This window comes from Phytophthora infestans, genomic scaffold (assembly GCF_000142945.1).
Source record: "Phytophthora infestans T30-4 supercont1.66 genomic scaffold, whole genome shotgun sequence".
NCBI lineage: Eukaryota > Oomycota > Peronosporomycetes > Peronosporales > Peronosporaceae > Phytophthora > Phytophthora infestans.
The window spans coordinates 671,018-686,881 of record NW_003303693.1 but is presented as its reverse complement, the minus strand read 5'-3'; the positions used below and the strand labels follow the sequence as shown (position 1 = coordinate 686,881).

Below are 15,864 nucleotides of genomic sequence, written 5' to 3'. Positions count from 1 at the left end.
CCTCTGTAGTTTTTTGGAACTTGTCTGACTCTTGGATCACGTAAGGTTCCTTTAATCGTATCCTCCCGCCCCTCAAACGCCTCGCCGCTCACGAAAGGGTCGTTGCACTTGTCGATATCGTTCGTGTCCTTGTATTAGCCCCTTGTATGAACCACCATGTAACGAGGCTAATAGAATCCCTTGCTCGCCGAGGTTTGGTCGACAGTACTGGTAATGCAATTCCAAAGTCCTACAGGTCGACGAGTACAATCCGTGTACTCGCGCCGGTGTGCACCCGTCTGGTGACAGCACCTACTTTATTTCCGTTTAGTCCTAAGCCTACCGCCACTGCCAGTAGAACGTTTCGGCAGACTCTGCTGGCGTCGAACTCCGTCCAAATTGCACTCCGTGTCCGGGAACTACCAGTAGAGCGTTTCAGTAGACACCGTCCACTTCGCACCGTCCAAACTGCACTCCACGTCCGGGAACTGCCAGTAGATCGTTTCGGCAGGCACCGTCCGCTTCGCACCGTCCAATTCGTACTCCACGTCCGGTAACTACCAGTAGAACGTTTCGGTAGACACCGCCTGCTTCGCACTCGATCGCTCCAAGGTGACGCTCTCCAACGTCACAGGTTGTCCGACTTGACAAGTAGACAGCCAAATCTCAAGTGCGCCAGCCTCTTCGCTCCCGTACGTCCGTCCAATTCCTACCGAATCCTTGTCGACTCATCACTCTGGCAGCCAGCGCCAGCCTTCGTGAGAGACTTCAAGGTACTACTTACCTCTTCCTACTGCCTACCGTATCCGTCCGTCTGTTTCCTCAATCTTCCGGCAGCTGCCTCCGTTGCACTTGCTACGGAAGCCAGCCGGTCGACCACTATTACAAGGGTATTGAGCGGGTTTGAGCAATTTACTGTAGGTTTTTAAAGTGCGTCAACTAAAAGCGTGGCAGAACGGAGCAAGCTAATCCAGAAAGTCTAGAAGCCATCTTCAAAACTCATCTCAGAGACATGGTGTACGTATGCAAAGACGCTCGTTTGCACGCATGGCGGCCAGTACAGATGCCATGGCAAAGGGAAGAGGCCACGCCAGGAAGTACCCCCGATCGAGTGCAAGGACCAGGTGCGAGACATTGACTGTCGGTCACAGTTGGTTACGGCTCGGTACAGTATGTCACATTGGGCAACAACACCAACAACAGGCTTAAGGCGTCCTGGAAGCACATGAAAGGAGACTGTAAATTTTTATTGGTCTTAGATGAGTGTTTGGCTTCAATTATCTTTTATCAGACTCGATCTGAAGAGCTTCTGTACAGCCGTGCAACCAAGATTTCTTACGCCCATCACGATGGATATGATAAAGAGATGAATGTCGTGGCAAACTTGGTTAGCCAGCACGTATGCGAATTAATTCATGAGCAGTACGTGTACGCAACTGGACCGGCTTCCTATTCATTTTACGAGGCAATGCCAGGAATGATCTTTATTAAGAATTAGAATGATGCAGAAGGAAGTCTGGACGAGCCACGAGCAGAGTACACAATTACCAAGTCAACGGGGGAGTGTTCGTGTATATTTGCGAGTACGCGGCTATTGCCATGCAGGCATGTTTTTTTTACGTACGGCAGCAACTGAAATTGGAGACAATTATCCCGACTCAGTGTATCCATCCTCGTTGGCTGTTGTCTTCGATGAATGAAACACGCCCCCCCATTGGAGACCGAAAGGAATAGCTATTCCGTGACTCGGATTGCATCGCTTCCAAAGCTTCCGTGGGACTCTAACCATAAATTTCGCCAAGCTAATAGCTTTGCTACCGCTAAACCGGAAGCTGTAAGCACGTGGCAATTCGGGCGTTAGCGCAAGTATCAACAATGTATACAGAAAAAAATGAACTGATCAAGGAGCTGTCGTCTATGGGTCCGGTGCCTCAGTCAGTGGGTCAATCGGTGGAGTCAGTGCCTCAGTCGGTACCTCAGTCGGTGTATCATTCGGTGGAGTCGGTATTGTCGGTGTCTCGGTCGGTAGGGGCGATTGATCACTCGGTGGAGTCAATGTCTCTATCGGTGGATCACTCGGAGGTGAAACGGACTCAAATTCTTGAATCCGAGCCAATTAAACCCCCCAGCGCCCAACGGTTGTACGTACAGCAGGAATCATGTTGTACGTACAACATGTTAAAAGTTAGGCTATTTTGTTGCAAAAGATGGGCAAACTTGAGAATGCACAGGGCTGGGGTTGTTGAGATCAGTCTCTTTGGCAATAAACAATACAGATTCTCCCCTTGGTTGGTGGCTGAGAGCTCATTTCGAGAAAAGACCTGAAGGGGAGACACGTGTGCACGATAGCCCCGCCTCGAGAAACACGCCGCAAACGCCAGCAGTTCCTGCAACGTCTGGATGGCTGAACTGCGCACGACCGAGAGCGCATCAGGAAGAAGCATGCGGCGTACCTGGCTGGCGAACGAGAGGAGGATGCTGACTTCGGAGAAGATCCAGCACCTACACGCAGCTCGACAGCTCGTCCTCTGCTTCCGGCTCCGATCGGCAAAGATGCCTCTTACATGCGTGCGCAGCGACGTTTGATCTCGCAGCAGCAACGTGCTGTCGCCGCAAAGACGTTGGCAGGCTCCGGCAAGAAACGGTTGGCTGCTAGTAGGGACTTGAGCGACGATGATGAGGACTATGACCCCGATCTGTTCGACGAGGAAGCGGATGCTGATGCAGACGATGAGCGACTGGATGTAGCAGACTCCCCAGTCAAGACACGGCCGCCAAAGAAGAAGAAGAAGAAGACGGCCGCGGCGACTCCGACCAAAAAGGCGACCCCGACCAAGAAGGCGACTCCGACCAAGAAGGCGACCCCGACCAAGTAGGCGACCCCGACCAAGAAGCCACGAAAACCCACCGCGTCGCAAGTTGCTTAGGCAGCGGCAAAAGCAGCGAGGACAGCAGCTGCCGAATCGCGCAGTGAAGATTCGGCGAATGCCGAGGAACAAGGGAGCATCGCTTTGGCCGAGGCCAGGAAGAGATTGCAGTGGGAGCTATCCCACGGGGCGTTCAACGATTTTTTGCCGCGAACCCGCTTTGAACACATCATGGGAAATCTTCACTTCACCAACAACGCAGACACGAGAGCAGCAACTGACCGCGCCTGGAAAGTCAGGTCTATCGTTGAAACGCTGCAAGAAACGTTTCCGTTGGGTTACAAAACGCCGCCGATCATATCATTTGATGAGGGCGTTCTACCTCTGAAGGACCGGAACAATCCTACGCGTCAATATCTCAAGGCGAAGCCTCACAAGTGGGGCACTAAGCTTTTTCTGACTTGTTGTGCAGATACTTCCTACTGTATGAGGTGAGATGACTGCGAGTCCTTGCGGACTCGAAGTTTTTTTTTTGACCAAGTCTATCATGTTGTATCTAATGTTGTATGCTTGTATGCTGTATCCTACAACAAGAAGACTTGAGGTGTATTGTGGCAAAGCGCAGCAGTCCATGAAGTAGGCAACGTTCCAGACAGACAGCGATCTGCAGATCCAAACACCGGGCCGTCAGCAGTTTATCGAAACTGGAAGCTGTCCTGCCACCACCCGAAGATGACGTCTATCACATTGTAGTGACGGATCGATTTAATACGTCAGTTCAACTGGCGTTTCATCTACTACACAGGAATGTCTACAGTATCGGCACGATAATGGGTGACAAAGTGGGCTATCCTCAGCAAATTGTTATAAAAAATCGAGACCGACCCAAAAGCATACCGCACGGTACAACAAGAATGGCAGTGGCAAAAGCTTGCCCCCTAATGACGGCTTTAGTGTTGTGGGATAGAAAACCCGTGCAATTCTTGGGGACTGGATCGAGCCGTGCGATGGAGGAGTGTCGTACGTATATGCAAGAGGAGTGCTGTTTCCTATTCATCTAATCTATGTTGTGCTTGTTATCAGAGAGGCGTACACGTGGAACACACGGCAGACAGACTGATGTCCCTTGTCCTGCTATGATTCGAGACTATCACAAATGGATGGGGGACGTGGATGTCCATGACCAGCTGCGCCTCCAGCGTTACTCGTTGCAGTTGCAGACTTGGTGCAAGAAATACTACAAGTCCATATTCTTGGGGCTTGTGGATGTGGTGATTGTGAATGCGTATATCATCTTTCGTGAGGCACAGAAGCGAAATGGTGGGTCTTCAATGTCGCACGCATAATTCCTAGTGGAGCTTCATGCCCAGCTGCTTGCTCTGACCAAGTACGACTTCGATGAAAGTGTAAGTCCTGATGTTGTATCTGTATCATGTTGGATAATGCTGACATGTTGTATGACCCACATGCTGTATGTTGACAGCCAAGACCACAAGAGACCGCAGCTGGCGACGAGCTTCCACCCTTGCCACCTGGCCACGAACCTCGGAAATGTCCTGAGTACCAGATCGTGAAAGGCGTGCGCAAGCGCCGGCAGCGCCAATGCAAAGTGTGCGCAATTCTGAAGCGCCGGGTGGGAGAGCGCCGAGCCACCAAATACTATTGCGATGCCTGCAGCACTTCTGATAAAGCTCGGTACGTACGAATTCGATATGGCTGAAACGACTACTAACTGTTCCTCGTTATGTACAGCATGTATCTGTGTACTTGTATTTGGCCGCACCACTATCCTGGCAACGCTCTGAGCTGCCACCAGATCTGGCATCACAAGTGGGAAAATGGAGCGAAATGCCCCAGGGCGCGATGTGGACGAGGATTCCAGAATCGCGAGGCTGGAGGAAAGGGTAAGCGCCGCCGCCGAAGTAGTGATGGAGAGGAGGAGGAAGGTATTAGCGAGGGGAGCGACAGCGACAGCGTAGCGCACGACGACGACAGGGAAGGTAGCGAGACTGAGTGAGCCGATAACTGGTGGTGGATGAACGTAGTGCTGCAATATGTGCTTTTTCTTACTGTATTCAATTGATGTGTGTTTGGTTTCGCTTTTCGTTGTCTTCAAACTTCCCAGCTTTGCACCGGTTTAATAGGCTTCGTACAGTCTCTTGATAAAAGATACATCGACACCTTTTTTTGAAACCTCCATCATGCTGGATGTACGCCATATTCAAGCAGTCTGCCGGTGTATATACAACTTTGATCTGGTGTACATACAACATGGTGACGGGATTTGTAGAAATTGTCTTGTTGCGCATGTACAAGAAAGGTGCTCGGAATTATACGAGACTATAGTAAAGTCAAGTGTAGTACTATGTTGGATGATTTGAAATAACGTAAAAAAAACGGCTTGGGCGTTGGGGGGGTTAATGCCGAATCACCTGGATTCGATATAGCAAGTCCTGTACGCCCACGAGGTCACCCGAAACAGAAGTCAAAGACTAAGAAAGCGAAGAGGGATGTACCCATCCTAATGGCACAATATGTTTCGATTCTTCACAACTCTCAAAACAATTAAGGTCCTCCTTTCACACGAGTCTACCTACGCATCATATGCGGAGCCGCTACGCCGATTCCAGCTATTTGTTTTTGATAAGAAGATGAAGCCCCCAATACATTACGTCATTTCGCAGCTGCCGGCTAGCAAAGTTATCATGAATTTAGCAGACATTTCTCGTATTATGACCAAAGAGATACTCCAGCGAGCGAGCAAAAAGGTAGTTGCCCTACAAAAGAAGCACGAGAAACTGCCAGAGCTAGACTTTGCAGTGGATTTTCCTGGTCTATTTGTAACCGGGATGCAGACACTGAGAGCCATGAAGCTATGGCACCAAGCAGTCAAAGAGCTTAACAATATCGAGAGAGCCATAAAATGGATTTCAGAAATTAATTTCTCGCTGGATATTTCGCCTGTATTCCGGGTCGAACAAGACGCAGAATTGGCGTCAAAACTAGAAAAAATTCCGATTTTCTCTGAAAGGGTAAGCACTTTGCATATTTTAAGGATTGTAGCAACTGACACTGTGCATGCATATTTTGTAGATTCGGATCGTTGACTTTGCATGAGATCACTACTTAGTGACACTGCGTTGACAGAGGCAATGACAAAGCTATTCAGTCAACAAGAGGAAGTCATGGCTGTTGATCCAGCGATATGGGGTGTCATGGGGAGAGGAAATGTGAGCATTCCAGACGAAGAGCTAGCACGCATGCTCAGTTGTATTACTAAGCAAATTATTCTGCTTCCGGTTACCTGCATCGGCATGCACTGGCGTGGTATCATGGTCGACTCAGCTAAGACAGCTATCAAGTACTATGGTTCCATGAGCAGCAGCTACGCTGGCACCATGAGAACACTAGCGCACAAACTTGTGCAACATATGCCAACTACACCAGGATGTTACAGAGTGGATCCCGATGTTGCGGATGCTGGAGCTCAACTAGACAGCTACCACTGTGGAGGGTACGTTCTGCTTGCATTCGAAACGTTCTGTAGTGGAGAAAGCACAGGTGAATTGCGTAAGAAGGCACTACAGTACCGGCGTTATCGCTGCTTGCATGTAAAGCAATATACTTTGTTTAACTTCAATTATATAGTTTTTGTCAAACACACTGAATTAGAAACATCACAGAAAGGCTAGATTTATGAGGTTAGCCTCGGCCTTGAGGATGACTTCGCTTTTGAGGATAACTTCGTTTTCAAAACTAATGCCGTGCTAAGCCCGGTGAAGCTCTGGATATTACGGTATTTTCAAAAAGTAATAACTAGTGCGGAATGAAGGACTTTTAGAAGAAAAAAAGGAGAAGAATTGCGATTTAACTAAGACTTCCAGTCTAGAAGAAGACATCAACAAACCGAGCGAGAATGATAGTCTTCCATTTGAGTGGCTATCCCCGAACTTCGAAAACTTGAAACAAGTTGGTACCCTACTGTAACGGACCTGGGGTGTCTGTTACTTGCTTACACGTAGTGGTGAGGAAGCGTACAGGTCCAGTGATACTGAAAGCAAGTACTTAGTCTGAAGGAAAATCAACTCTGTTTTTATTTAGGTCCAGGGCAGCTTGCCCTGACCACTCAAATACACGTCAACTCCTTATTGGTTGATTATGGGTCTGGCTTCCCATATTTTAACTAATAAGGTGACGGCAGTTCAGCACACGCTACTCGTGTGCTGCTGCACCTACTTTTGTAATGCAAATCTACCTACTTATGTAATGGTGTGAACCACTACAAAGAACCTATAAAACTACCTACATATGTAACTTGGGGGGCCCATTACACTAACTTAAGAAAGTACTGTATTTTAAAGAAGACCTGTAACAATTTTTCCACAGCATTATGGTTTCTTAATCTGTTCGATCCTCAATTGCATGAAGTCTTTGGGTTTCTGCCAGCGCATCACGACTTGGAGTAAAATACTCCAAAAACTCTTTCGTAAGGGGGGCCATGAGATACAACTGCGATAACGTTTTCACTCGAGTGACGGCGACATAGAAAGATGAACGCTGAGGAATCCTGAGAGTCGGATGACGAAGCGGAGCAAGAATCATTTTCTCTACTGTCAGTCCTCCCTTTGAAATACCCGACGTGGTAGTTCGTTTTCTTCCTCTGATGTGTGTGTGTGTGCGTGCGTGTGTGTGTGTGAGAGGGAGGGGGGGGGCTTACTTACGCGCTTACGTCGTAAGGTTGATGTGTATGAGGATACAGTTTAGCCAAAATGAAGAAGCCGCGGTCGAACGTGCGTTGTCGTCCGACCTTGCTGTCTTGACGCGAGACGGCCTCGATAGGAATCCTATTAGTATTCATCTATTCCCTTCTTTAAATCATGTAGCCTTCATGTACTGTACATGTACCACCCATCATCGGTGGTATCGTATATTGGAGCAACATCCACCTAAAACCAGATAGCGTGAATGTTGACCCAGGCGGCTTGGAACGACATTCACCAGTGCTTTATATGCTTTACCGTAGTTTATTAGGTATTTCGTCCTTTTAGCCTATCACTTGCAAGCCACTATACTTTTAATAATTACAAATGTAGCACCCTAATATTTTATAGAGGATCGTCGACGGTTTTCGATCGCCCCTAAAACTCTGGATAGGAATATCCAGAGAACACCAAGCTCGTATCCGGATTATAAGCCTTTACAAGTTTTTATTTTTTTTGTTTTGTTTTTTTATTGGTCAAAAACGTGTGACTGTAGCGGTAGGCGGTCGCACTTATTGGAGCCGATGACAGTGCATCCAAAAAGAGCGCAACAGTGCATTCTTGGACAGCTCACAATAACGCCTGCCATTTGGTAAACAAAATCTGTACTGTATGTTCTGACACCCTCCTCGTGACCAAGTATTAAAGTTCATGTACAGTACCACAGCGCCATCCGATTGCCACGGATGCGTTGTAATTACAATGCTATGAATTGTTCACAGCCTATGATGCCCACACTGTGAGAGAGACACCGAGTTTTGTCTGTAACGTTTTAAAGCCTTCTTCGGTGAAACCAGAGTTTGGCAGAGAGGAGACAATTCCCATCTTTGGCATGTATCTTACCTACATGCTGAGCCCCAGGAACATGTCGACGAAGTATCGTGCATTGTAGTGCTGCTAGTACTGCTGGCTCCAAGCAAACGCCTCATAAACCTCACCACCCCATTCATCAAAAAGCTCGGTCAAGCATCATCAAACTCTGCACTGCTGAAAAAGCATGTTCATTTCCAAGCTTGTGGTGGCGCTTTCGATTCCGGCGCTTGTTGCTAATGCCGCGGACTGCAAACTCGGGCCCTCGGAAAAGTGTGCGGTCAACTCGCTTCCGGGACTGGGTGACGATGGAAGCGTTCTTATATACCCTGGTGGTAGCACGCGCTGTGCTTTTGACGACTATTCTGACAACACCACGACGTTCGAGTCAAGCTCAACGTATTTTTTTCAAGTGTTTCCGAATCTGAAGCAGGACAAGTCCAAGGTTCTTCTGTACTTCCAAGGAGGTGGCGCCTGTGTCGATAAGGACACGTGTAACTTCGCGCTGCAATGCCAACTTGGTGCCAACTCCCTCATTACGACGACAGCTAAAGTCGACAACAGCGGCATCATGAATCGTGGTGCCGATGGCAATCCATTCAAGGATTAGAATGTTGTATTTCTCCCGTATTGCACAGGAGACCTCTTCGTGGGTAACACGCAGCTGGAGCCTTCTGAAGGTCCTTACAATCAAGCTCTAGGCAACAAGCAATGCCTTGGCCAAAATCGCACCATGCACTTGAACGGCTACAATAATGCGAAGGCTGTGCTGGACTGGGCGCTCGAGAACTTCCCGGAACCCAAGCAGCTGGTCGTCGGTGGTTATAGCGCGGGGTCCTTGGGGGCACAGCTTTGGTCGGCCAAGGTTGCTGACATGTGGCAAGTTAAGCAAAAGTCCATGAAGTTCCAGGTTCTGGCGGATAGCTACGTCGGTGTGTTCCCGGAGCACAAGGTAGCTGCTAGCTCACTCGTCAACTTCTACGGTGGTTGCGACGTAGACTTGCATTTTCCAGAGCCAATGACGACGGAATGTAAGGCAAACACAGCAACAGCCACTGCACTTGTCGATGCTTTGATTAAAGAGACCCCCAAGAGCGACTGGTTGTTCATCGACAGCACCGCTGACCGCACGCAGCGCAAGTTTTACGAGCTGGTGCGCCTGGGCATTGCAGGGTACCCATTCACGACATTGTTGGACGCTGGTGAGTTCTTCGGCAACCTGACGCAGATTGTGGACTCGCATGCGCAGCTGACGAGCGTGACGCGATTCAACATAGAAAGCGAGCAGCACGTGTGGCTGAAGTCGGCAGAATACGCGACGGCTACCAGCGTGGACGGTGCTGTACTGGGCAACGTGCTTTCGGAATGGCTAAGTGTATCTCCGACGAACGCGACGTTAAAAAAAGCTCTTTGTTGTTAAAGTGTCCATCTGATTATGCACTACACTAAATCATACGGAAGTAAAATCCTTCTATTTAGCATAGTGCGCTCACTCCGAGCGATTCAGTTTCTGTCAGCAACTATGGCCCTCCACCGGAAGCAGCGGGGCGTCGTGGACACCAGTCCACAGTTCGTGCGCATTCAGACGTCGCACGCTAGTAGCCGAGCGATGGGCTACTCACTGCACGAAACGCATCCGCGTGCCCAGCGGGTTTTTGCCAAGCGCTACGCAGCGAGCGACCGGTCGCGTAAAATCAGCTCTCTTCAACTGCGCGCGTGCTTCGCACTATGCGTGCTATTGTACTTTGGTGCCATCTACTTTGCAGACGATATAGCGAACATCGGTCGAGTGGTGGGATCAGAGCAGAGCAGCCAGAACTTCTTCGTGCACACCCTGCGTCCACGTGGGAGAAGCAATGTACGCGTGGGCAGAGCTGTCGACGCTAAGAAATTAGAGCCGACGACTCCCTCGGTTACTTTGGCGCTAAAAGTGTCGAAGCAGAATATTCATGAGAAGGATGGTCCGGTTACAGCAGTGCCCGATGCTGAAATCCAGACTGAAGTTGTGACTGCAAAAACGAAGGCGGCGCACGCGATCGAGCCGCTTGGGCTGCCAGAAACAGAACGGGGAGCGGGGGCTACCCACAAGGACATGCAAAAGGCAATCGATAACGTGCCAGGGGATGCGGTTCACCCAGATGATCAAGGTGAAGACTTTGACAACGGTAACCCTGCACATCCAGTTCCGGGCAAATACATTGTTGAACAGGTGAAGACAGTTTCAGCGGACCTCATCGAGCCAAATGACGGACACCTTGAGTCTCAAAAGCGTGAACAAGATGTTAGAATCTCCGAAGCCCCACAGAAATATGCTGTTCCAGCGAGAGGTCATTCAGACCCAACTGCTGCGGCTCGGAAAGGGGACGATGTCATTGTCGTGCCTGCTGTAAGCCCCTCGCCTGTCCAGCATATTCGAAGCAGCGTGGAACCAGTAAGCCGAAAGAGTCCTAAGCCCAGTCAGGAAATCCATAGCAAGGAGGGGTGAGGTACCAGCGGCCTTCTGTAGCGCCAGTGCAGGCGAAGGAGAGCATGGCTGAGCACATGTCGGATATTTAACTGAACAAACTTGTAGATAAATTTGACGCAATTGAAGCACTGCGGTGCCACCAGCGACCGCAGCCACAACTGATTTGGCAGCGGGTCGTCATCTGGAAGAGCGCAGCGTGCAGTCTTGACATATGCCATTACCTGCGCGCGTATCGTACTTGATTGTCGACTGTTTGGTGCAGCTCATTTAACTCGGAGACGTCGCAGAGTTGCAAGTGGCAGCGAGTTGGTTCAGGATCGGCTGTCCAAGCGTTTCAATATTGCGCACAAGTTTGCCGGTGCGGGTGACCAATCCTAAAGAATGAGTCTCAACAAAGCTAGGGAGCACGGCACTTTTGAACACGTCAGACGATCGGACATCGCCAATCCCAAGCACCATCCGCAGCGAAAAGGCTTGCAGCACATGTGACAGGATATTTAATTTTTCTTGGTTTTACATTCAATTTCCGCTCATTCGTCCAAAACCGCAGTATCATTTTTCGCAGTCTGTTCGATGGACTCCTCTCTCGCACCTTCCCCCCGATGTGGCTAGCACAGTGGCTGAAGTGGGCGTGGATAGCGGTGCTCCACGTACGCGGCGCTCACTACACATTTGATCAGCAGCATGCGCCGCCCCGCGTCGTCCGCACTACCGTCTTACGCGCCAGACGGCTATCGATACCGTGTCTCGTCAATGGCGTCTGCTGCTGGCATTTCCACCGCAAATACTTTTCCCTCTCAGCGCTGTCACACGCGTTGGTGGCTAGTCTTCTACATGGTGCTGGGGTGCTACGCCATCGCTGTGCTCAGCTCCTACCTTGTAGGCTTGGCGCCCAAAGCTTCTACCCTCCAGAATGGGGTCCAAGAGCAGCAGCGGGTGCTACACCACCAGAAAGTGGTTGAGGTGGGCCCAATCAAAGTGGAGACGACTGCAAACGACCCAGAGGAAGGGTGGCCAGTACAGGAACCAGGTGGAGCGGAAGCAGCAGTGCAAGGAGATATGTCAAGAGATTTAGAGCTGGAACAGGAGCACGAAGCTGCTGGAGAGATGGGCGCACGCGAAGACGAGCACGTTGACGCAGCATCAGAAAACGCTGGTACCGGTATTGAAAGGACACTCGAAGCACCTGCTATCACGGCTACATCAATACCTCCTGCTACTTTGAGTCCAAGCACTGTCGAGACGCATAGTGCGCCCGAAAAGAATGTAGATATTCCTACGCGAAGAAATGACGTGGTATTGCTAACCGCTAATCAAGAAGAGGCCGAGAACAAGGAAACCACTGACACGAATGCCATGAGCGACAGTAATGGAGTCAGTCTAAAGGATCCTAACGATGCGGAAGCGGATCTGCAAGCCCCGCAAGAAAAATGGGAAGTCGAGGGCTCCACCACTAGTGACGCAATTGAACCGCCTGGACCGTTGGCCACTCCAACAAGTGACGAAACGCAGCCACCTGTACGCCACTCGGACCAATTCTATAAAGCTTTGGACCTTGTCTTCCCTTACGAGACAAAGCCTCCCAACCCATACTTCCACGTTTTCCCGGTTAGCAAGAACTCACCTGGAGATGACGCCGCGCTAGTCTCTGGACTCCGCAACAATGCAGCAGATCGGGACTCATGGTCAGTAGAGGGGTATCAACATGAACTGGATCGTCTCGAGGGGATTAAGCGTGAGGCTAACGAAGAGACTGAGCGTCTAAAACGACTTGTTGGCGCTACTGATAAACTCATATCCGAAGAGAAAGATCGACTCGAAGACAAGCGCGCAGCTAGCACGCTGGATATCCGTCGGCATCAGCCAAAAAGGATTCGCAGCAAACTGAAATGCATGGGATGGCGCCAGACTGGGCAGTGCAATCCCTACGGCAAACGCGAACCGAATTCGGATCTTGCATGCAACCAAATTGCGCAGGGTGGTGTCTCTGGCTACTGTGAGGTATTGGACGAGGAAACGGGTGAACTTTTCCGTGTCATGCAGCTCAATTGCTCAAGTGTTCGGGATCACGTCGTGTTTTCATGCGCAGAGGCTGCTGATTTCGCCAACTTTGGACTTCTTGCCCAGGGCGTGTATGAAAGTGCTTTAGCGCAGAATAAGTCCGATCCATTGAAACTACTGGGTAACAATGGTAAGGGCAACGGCATCGTCATGGTTGTGTACCCGAAGTTGCTATCCAGCGTCTTCGCATCGATTAGCGTCCTGCGTTCGTACAACTGCACGCTACCGATCGAGCTTTGGATATCGCAGCCTGAAGTTGTTCGCACTCCGAGTATGAGGACAACGCTGGAAATGTTACAACAACGATTTTTTCTTGTAACCGTGGAAACCATTATTGACCCGACGATCGCTGGCTTTTCCACCAAGATCCACGCCGTTCAGCACAGCAAGTTTGAATACGTGCTGTTCCTCGATGCAGATAACGTTCCTGTACGCGATCCAACGTTCCTGTTCGAGACTAAGGAATTCCGTGAGCACGGTGCTATCTTTTGGCCCGATTTCTGGCATCCGGAGAAAACCATCTTCAACATTCAGCGCGAGTCTTTACTGTGGGAACTCGTCGACCTCCCTTTCGTGGACATGTTTGAGCAGGAAAGTGGTCAGATTCTCATTGATCGGAGACGAGCTGCAGTAGCAATGGAAGTGCTGATGTTCTTCGCGTACCATCGCCCCAGCCACTTTGAACGACTGGTGTTGGCCCACGGCGACAAAGATCTCTTCCGACTAGCCTGGATGAAGACGCATACACCGTTTTACATGATGCCATTCCCGCCTGCGTCTGCCGGAACGGAGCGTGGAACGTACAAGAAGCAGTTTTGCGGTATGACCATGGTCCAGTTTGACGTCAATGGCAACGTGCTGTTCCTACACCGTAACGCTAAGAAACTCGATGGGAAGGTGGACAAGCTGGACCCGAAGTACTGGACACATTTGCAGTCGTTCAAGTGGGAAAAAGATGTTGCTGTCGGTGATGGCGAGGAAGTCATGTTTCCGGCGAATCGAACTGCGGTGCAACGCATGATGAGCTACCAGGACATAAAACAGAAGTATCAGATCGGCATTCAGCCCAGCGGTGTGCTCTTCAAGGAGTTCGAGACATGCTACGGCGCAGAGCCCAATGCCGTTAGCAATTATAACCTGACCAAGTTTGAAGACCTGCCATTTGCCAACTTGGAGCAGCAGCTGATCGACTATGCTCACGAAGGCGCGCTTTTAATGGTGCAGGCTCAAGGCCGTATGCGTGCTTAGTGCATTATACTCCGCATCAACCCACGGGCATGATCAATCATAGAAGAAGTGTTTCTACTGTAGACGTTATTTACTTAAATAAAGTGTCCAGCTTGTTTTCTTTTCACGGTGTCTCATGCTCACTGTAAGTACGATTTGTATTGCAGCAGTTAGAGGTGCGACTCGAAACGAACACCTCGGCAACGACATGATCCTGCGCCGCTGGCTCGTCCCGCTGCTGGCCCTACTACTGCCGACCTCCATGGGGCAGCAGTGCGCTTATTTCTCCCAGGATGACCTGCTTTCCCGTCTCGAGTATCGTGTGCCCAGATGCCTTGGCCCCAGCGCTTCATCTTCTGTGCTTTCGACGTTGACCGAGCGCTTCGTCGCCAACGAGTTCGACCGCCACCAGCCACTAGCGCTCGTGCTGTTTTCCAACTCCAGTGATCTCCTACACTCGCTAGCCGGTTCTGTGGCCTCCTCGCTCTTCGGTGCCTCTCGTTCCCCACACACAGTACAGAACGTCGATTTCCAGGTGCTCCTTGAACCCTCGCGGACATCCAACTACGATATCAAACAGAAACTGCGCTCTGCTCTAGCCACTCCGCTAGGCGCCTGCCCCGATCGCAGCCTCTTCGTACTTGACAATGTTCAAGCATTGGATGACGCCGCCCTGCCAGCTCTCGACGTGTTCCTGGACCCCCTAAACGGCAAGCGCGCGCAGTTCCAGCACTACGTTGATGGTAAAGCCAGTCGCGTTTTCGATTGCACCAACTCGATCTTCCTTTTCCTGTACAAGATTGCAGCTAACCAGTCGCCATTGGATGGTGGAGAAAGTGGTTCAGGGTCCTCCAGCAAATGGCGGGAATTTTTGATGCAACATTGGACACGTTCCGAAGGAACGCTCGAGGAGTTCACGCCTCAAGCCTTCGTTGGAAGACTGACAGACGCAATAGCGGTGTTCCCACCTGATGGAGACGACAGCACGGAAAGCAGCTACGATGAATTTAAGCAGTCGCGTGAGTGGCGTCAAATGTGCGAGCTGCAATCAGAGAACGAACCTGGCAAGGCTGGAGACAACACTGAGATTTTTGCAGCTTCAGCTTTGTCGCGCGTCGCTGGAAATGTTGCTGCTGCTACCCCAGTGATTTCTGGAGCTATTGCTATGATTTCAATACCGGCATATCTGCTGATTCTGACACGTGCTAAACGTTGGAATGAAGAGACCACCAAGCAGCGAGGTCATATCCACCGCCGTCGAAACAGCGGCAGCAGTGGTAGTACGAGGCGAAAAAGGAGAAAAACGCGCAAGTGAAAAAGTGAACTACAGCTTAAGATTAATGGGGAACCGGAGGAAGCTTGTGGTAGGGGCTGGCTCCGAGATGCAAATATATAACACTACTGTGTCTACTTTAGTTCCTTGCAGGTGTGTCTTACATTTCCTTTACATCTGACAGGATGTTTGAAGACTGTACTACGGCTTGAGCTCTGATAATCAGTGAAAACCAACTCATTGTAGCGGTAGTAAAGTCATAGCCCAAATAAAATAAACGCTGCCAATGTATTTTTTCAATCTCACTACAGTATCTCTAACGGAATGCACCCACCCTGCGCTGACGTATCTGCTCAGCTTCTTGGGCAAACTTACGGATGGCCGATTCTAAACCAGAAAACGGCAGATCTTCGAATTCCT

At 50.1% G+C, this 15,864-nt stretch overlaps 2 protein-coding genes across 2 annotated transcripts; both read left to right on the top strand.

Moving 5' to 3' along the window:
* Positions 1–8,603: 8,603 nt before the first annotated feature.
* On the top strand, positions 8,604–9,836 carry PITG_18280 (uncharacterized protein; the record flags this gene model as incomplete). The annotated part of the gene is made up of 2 exons (XM_002997856.1): positions 8,604–8,969; positions 9,027–9,836. The coding sequence occupies 2 exons, from the start codon at positions 8,604–8,606 to the stop codon at positions 9,834–9,836; spliced, it is 1,176 nt and encodes a 391-aa protein (XP_002997902.1).
* Positions 9,837–11,717: 1,881 nt separating this feature from the next.
* PITG_18279 (uncharacterized protein) lies at positions 11,718–15,486 on the top strand (the record flags this gene model as incomplete). Its single annotated transcript, XM_002997855.1, has 3 exons — positions 11,718–13,764; positions 13,900–14,178; positions 14,339–15,486. The coding sequence occupies 3 exons, from the start codon at positions 11,718–11,720 to the stop codon at positions 15,484–15,486; spliced, it is 3,474 nt and encodes a 1,157-aa protein (XP_002997901.1).
* Positions 15,487–15,864: the final 378 nt, after the last annotated feature.